The 5,778-nt window shown below is 36.5% G+C and overlaps 1 protein-coding gene across 3 annotated transcripts in view; it reads right to left on the bottom strand.

Moving 5' to 3' along the window:
* The window catches only part of LOC139975305 (uncharacterized), a 48,951-nt gene that overhangs the window by 40,885 nt on the left and 2,288 nt on the right, over positions 1-5,778 (bottom strand). For 2 of the 3 annotated variants that reach the window (XM_071983134.1, XM_071983136.1), the window contains one exon: positions 3,334-5,768. The exons of the other annotated variant lie outside the window; for it this stretch is intronic. In XM_071983134.1, coding sequence (XP_071839235.1) covers positions 4,364-5,768 — 1,405 coding nt within the window. In that variant the 3' untranslated portion in view covers positions 3,334-4,363. Of the gene's footprint in view, positions 1-3,333; positions 5,769-5,778 lie in introns of those variants that run through there. 3 annotated transcript variants of the gene reach the window in all.

Raw genomic sequence — 5,778 nt, 5'->3', positions numbered from 1 at the left:
CAGTGGCATAGGAAGGTACTTTTGAGTGGGGGGCTGAAGACTGATGGCCGGCCTGGGGGAGGGGTCTAAGGGGAGGGAGTGTCCCCCTCCCCTTTGGATTTTTTTTGCATTTCCAGGTGGCCTCAGATGCAATTTGGTGCAATATAGCACACTTCAACCCACCCACTCCATTTTGTATATAATTTTGCATTTTCACCTGGCCTTAGATGCAATTTGGTGCTCCAAATGAGATTTTTTTCTCATTTGGAAATGAAAAAGGGGTTTTCTGACTTGCGAAGCGGGGGGACGGAATGATACTTCCGCCCCTCCACATTTTTCACCAGGGGGCTGGCGCCCCCCCCCGGTTCCTACGCCCTTGGTTTATTAAAACAAAGTGTCTACATGTATATAACTTACTTTTAACATGTTTTTACCTTCAACATATACAAAAACCGAATTTCTTTCATAATTTGAAATTGTCTGTTTGATCTCTACAGACTCTATTGTTTACTATTTCATCCTTAGCTACATATGTTAAAAATGATATTTTGAAATCACTTTTAAATTTGGCAAACTTTCGTATAAAAATGTACTATTCATTTCATATATTGTTTATTAAAACAAAGTTTCTACATGTATATAACTTGCTTTATAACATGTTTTTATCTTCAACATATTCAAAACCGAAGCAGCTAGTTTAACCTGAGCCTTTACTTGGAACAACTTGAACAAATAATCAATAAGCCAACTTGTGCTTAAATCGGTTTTCTGCTTTATGAACTATTTTGTTCAGTTTTTGTGATAGAGGGAATGTTAGTGATATTTGGACATCAGTCAAGTTTTCAATATTACTAATGCACAACAATGCACAATGCAACAACAACAGTTCATGCTTACTTTTCTCATGAACAAATGCATGCCATAACAACAATATACCCGAGCAACTATATGGAAAACTCTTCTTTGATGATTGGGATTAGCTATACCTACTGAACAACATGAGAAACTTAAGTTCCTATAAATTTACGCCCTGACACACTCTATATTCAAACTGAACATGGTCAAACATATCAAACTGTCTATTTTCAGCCAACCAAAACACTTTTGTATTTCTTTAATATAGATGTAACTTACCCCTCCGTACAAAAAAAAGATTGAAAAATATCACATTTTCGATCTTTAATTTACCCCCATGTTGCAATATTAAGTTAAAACTTAATAAATATGGTATTAAGGAGTGCCGTGCTGTTCAACTAGTAAGACAAATGTCATCTCACCCACGTTGATTGATCTTCACTGGTTACCTGTCTCTGCAAGGATCGAATACAAGTCTCTAGCCATAACATACAATATTATAAATGACACTTCCCCTCACTATCTTGGCCCTCTGATCAGTCGCCAGGTTCCTCCAGAGCCCATGCAGATTGCCAATCACACACGACAGAGGAGCAGACATTCTATGGAGATCCGACTGGAGCCGGGCAGATTCGCCCCAAAAAAGCTTTGGCGCACGATCCTTTGCCTATTTTGCACCTGATCTATGGAATGCACTCCCCAATAACATCAGCACCATCTTTAAATGTTTTTACGGCACTCCTTAAAACTTACCTTTTTCGAAAGTATTCATTTTAAACCTCCAGTCATATTGTTTGTGTTGCCATCTTGCCATCTTTTTGATTGTTGTATATAAAAATTTAATTTATATTTATATTTTGATAGTCTTATCGTTACTAATTTTCGGCTGTATTAGTTTAGTATTTTAGTATTATTGTATGCTGTCATATTTTATTGCTTTCGTCTTTAATTTCTGTCTTTCTATTTATTTATTTATTTTTGTATTTTGTAGGATGCAATCTTTTTAGGCTGTCATATTTTTAAGCTGTAATAATAATAATTTTAATTTGTTATATTTTATGTGATTTTGTGAAGTGCTTTGAGATCATTCTTTGATGTAAAGCGCTATATAAGAATAAATTATTATTATTATTAATTGTAGCTAAAAATTGTTAAATATTGTTGAATGTAAAATACTTTCTGATATTCTAGCATTTCTGGCCAAGGAATGCACAAAGGATCCAATTTGTTGGAAGCTGAGGTCTGTTGTTTTCCGGCTCTCCAAATCAATAGTCACATTTCCCCAGACCCCCCCCCCCAGTCCCCTCGAAGTTTTGTGCCCGATCCTAGATTGAGAAATTGCGCCCCTGGCAAACATCTTTATATAGCATTACCTACATCATATCGGTATCGGTATAATATAAAAGCACAAACTGAATTGTGTATGTTGAAACAGGCTTTATCAAAATTCCGATTGGCAAAGTAATAGCTATAGGCATAGAACATCCATTTCACTTGTTGATATGTTGATAACTTAATTTTAAATAATGCTGGTGTATAGTACTGAGCTAATTCATGAAAATCATGTACTAGTTTTAATAAGCAAGTATAGTACGTCGTCTATTAGTAATAATTAAAATTATTATTACAAAAAGGGAAACAAATTCATATATGCAGCTATTGTTGTTTAAATCTTTTTGACGGCACCTGAACGAACCAGCAGGAGCACTGATCTTATAAGTGAACGTAAGTCTAGCTTTTTGCTCTATAAACTGGTTTGATGTTCAATGCATCTATGGTGCTATGTGTACCTTGATTCCACAAATATGTCAAAGTTTTTATGAACACAAATATGTCAAAGTTTTTATGAACACAAAATTCTGAATATCTCCTAATGCATGTCCTCTATTGTTTTGTGAAAGTTAAACATGTATTTTTTGTAGTTTATACAATTACTGTATATAACAAACAAAAATATTTCCTTCTTTTAATGCCATACGGAAATTCTGTACATTTAACGCCAACGGCAACCCACTTATTATCACACGATATGAGAGAAAGTGATTATCACTTGTGTCAAACTTCAATCCACATGTTGCCAAACTTTTGAGAGACTCTCGGCTCCCTCGCAACTCTCGGCTCCCTCGCAACTCTCTCATCTGAATAAGAAAACTTAAACCAACTAACGCCAGATTTTCAATCAGGCTGTCAATTTGTCAAATGAGGAAAGAAAATAAAGACGAATGAAACGATACATGCTGATATATTCAAATAACATAATCATTTATTGATATCTGCAATCAGATCCATCGGTGATGTCAATGCTATCAGTTCTCTTTACAACAGATGAACATCAATTACCACACGATATCATAGGACACGTCATTTGAATATCGCGCTGATATCAGAATATGCCTTGATTTTATTTACACAAACACTATTCATCTTGGACTTCTAAAGCCACATTCCCACTCACTCCCTCCCCCTTCCCCCCCCCCTTCCTCCTCTTCTCCGCTGCCTTGGTATTAAATTCGATCAATTTTTTATACTGGGAACTCATTATATATAACAGTGTAGTGTTGTTTCAGGAATACTTTGATATCTGTGCTTCCTTTGCACTCAACCTGATTATTCAAGAGGATATAACAACAGACATAAGCAAATAAAACAGAAACCTCAATTGTTTGCACCTTTGTCTAAAGAGAACACTTGCATCATTTGATAACGTGATATCAATTCAGTATCAACCATCTCCTCTTCCCCCAAACAAATAACATATCGTGATTCATGGTATGAGAACAATATACATTTCAAGTATCTCTTCGATATGACGGATTTATCATTTCTCCAGATTTGTTAGCTAGCGACTCTTTGCTAAAGTATATATGACTAGACTGTATAAGATGGTATACTTATTTGTCAGCATATGGCTCGTTAACAGCGTCCACTTTTTAAAGACATTCGAAGAATTAATGATGTTATCATTGATAACGCTAGCCATCATCATCATCATCGGCAATGTATAATCACTGACAATCATGTCCACCCTACATTGCATGCCTCGGTTATTTCCCTGTTAGAAAATAAAGCTTTCAACGATTACCTATCCTGGATGTCAAAATGAGAAGAAAAGATTAACCATTACCCAACTAATATTTAGTGTGTACATCCAATGCTATAGAGATTTAGTCCACACCCCCTCGGTCTAATCATTTGTTGACAGTCAAAATGAGCACGAAACCAAAACAATTGGTGCTTGATTAAATTCATGTCGACAGAACAATATAAAGGTTTTAATCCAAGACACTACCCTAAAAGGCACTAATTGTGGTGATTATTTTCAATATGCTATGCCATAGAAATCGAGAGACAGCAGTTGCCTGAACAGTTACATCCATTTTACACAACATTGCTGTTATATAATACAACAACTTACGACAGCTATCCAACTGTTTGCATAACAAAGACCCAACTCTTTAAGGAAGACATTCATGAAACACCCTGTTGGACGGAATTAAGGCTTGCACAATATTCAAAGCGTCTGACACGATCAATTGCGTCCTTTTGTATATCCTGGTTCTATGTTTTTGTTTAGCGGGCAAATATAAATCAATGAAAAGAAAATTATGTACAGAGAGAGCAAAATTATGGTTATAAAAGTGATGAGAATAAGAATAAATATTCTCTTGTCATTATTATTCATACAAACAGTATCAAACGATTGAGGTGTTCGTGGGATTGGGTTTACGTCATATGACGATACGACTGGAATCAAGTTTGATGGCGTCTTCAGTAACCGATAACTTTCTCTATCTGTGAATCGATAGTTAAGGGACACACTCGATTGATATGATCGTCTTGGTGGTATTGAAGTTTGCTGGTTTTCGCTTGAATCCTGACAAGTTTCTGATAAGTCTCCATAGATATCGATAAATCGATCATCCCACCAACAACCCAAGGAACTTCTTTGCAATAGGAAGGTTTGATCCTCCTTAGACTTGCCAAGAAACCATGTTTGCACTTGTATGAAAGTACAGTCACATAGAAAAGGATTCCCACCAAGAATTAATATATCAGACGTATTAAGAAAAAGAATGATCGAGTCGGACATAGTGAAATAATTTTCGTTTAGATAAATTGACTGTAACCCATGTAGTAATCCAAGATCAGTAGGCTGTGGGATACTTTGCAGGTGGTTGTTTGAAAGATCGACTGAGTACAGAGACGTCAGTCCGTCAAATACTCCGGCAGGGATAGAACCCAGTCGGTTTCGATCAAGATAGATACTCTTCAGTTTGGAAAGACCTTTGAAGATGTTAACATCAAGATATGTTAGTTTGTTGCCTCTGAGATGGAGATGCCGAAGATCCGTCAGGTCGTTGAATAGGTTATCCGGAAGGTAACGAATGAGGTTGTCACTAAAGGTTAACGTTTGTAACTTCCTAAGTCCATGTAATGTCAGGCTATGGACTTCAATGAGTCTATTATTATCAAGAAAAAGTCTGACCAAGTGATGTTCAGGTCCTCTGAAGGTTCCATTTTCAAGCTTCGTTAATTGATTTCGGGAGAAAATTATGTTTTCTAGATATATCGTTGTTTCAAATGTCCCTGTTTGTAAAGAGGCAATGCTGTTACGCGACAAGTCGAGGGTTACAATGTTACGATAGCTTGATATGAGATCAAATGTTATGCTTGTGATGTCGTTCGCCTCTAGCTCCAACATCCGGGTCTCTTCACATCCTGTTGAGTTGGGTATCACCTGGAGACCTCGGTTGTCACATTTCGCTCGATTAAACCAATCATCATATTCACAAACGAGCTCGCACACGATTGCTGGCGACTCTTCGTCATGTCCGAGTTCTTGAAGAGCTGGTGAAGTCATCCCTAGAGAATGAGCCCTTATCATTTGGAATCCATACATAAAAATTATAAGTGCCATATAAATACAGCCAAGCCTGAAAGGAG

This window comes from Apostichopus japonicus, chromosome 10, assembly GCF_037975245.1.
Source record: "Apostichopus japonicus isolate 1M-3 chromosome 10, ASM3797524v1, whole genome shotgun sequence".
Taxonomy (NCBI): Eukaryota; Metazoa; Echinodermata; class Holothuroidea; order Aspidochirotida; family Stichopodidae; genus Apostichopus; species Apostichopus japonicus.
Note: the sequence above shows the minus strand (reverse complement) of the source record. Positions and strands in the feature narration are given on the sequence as shown.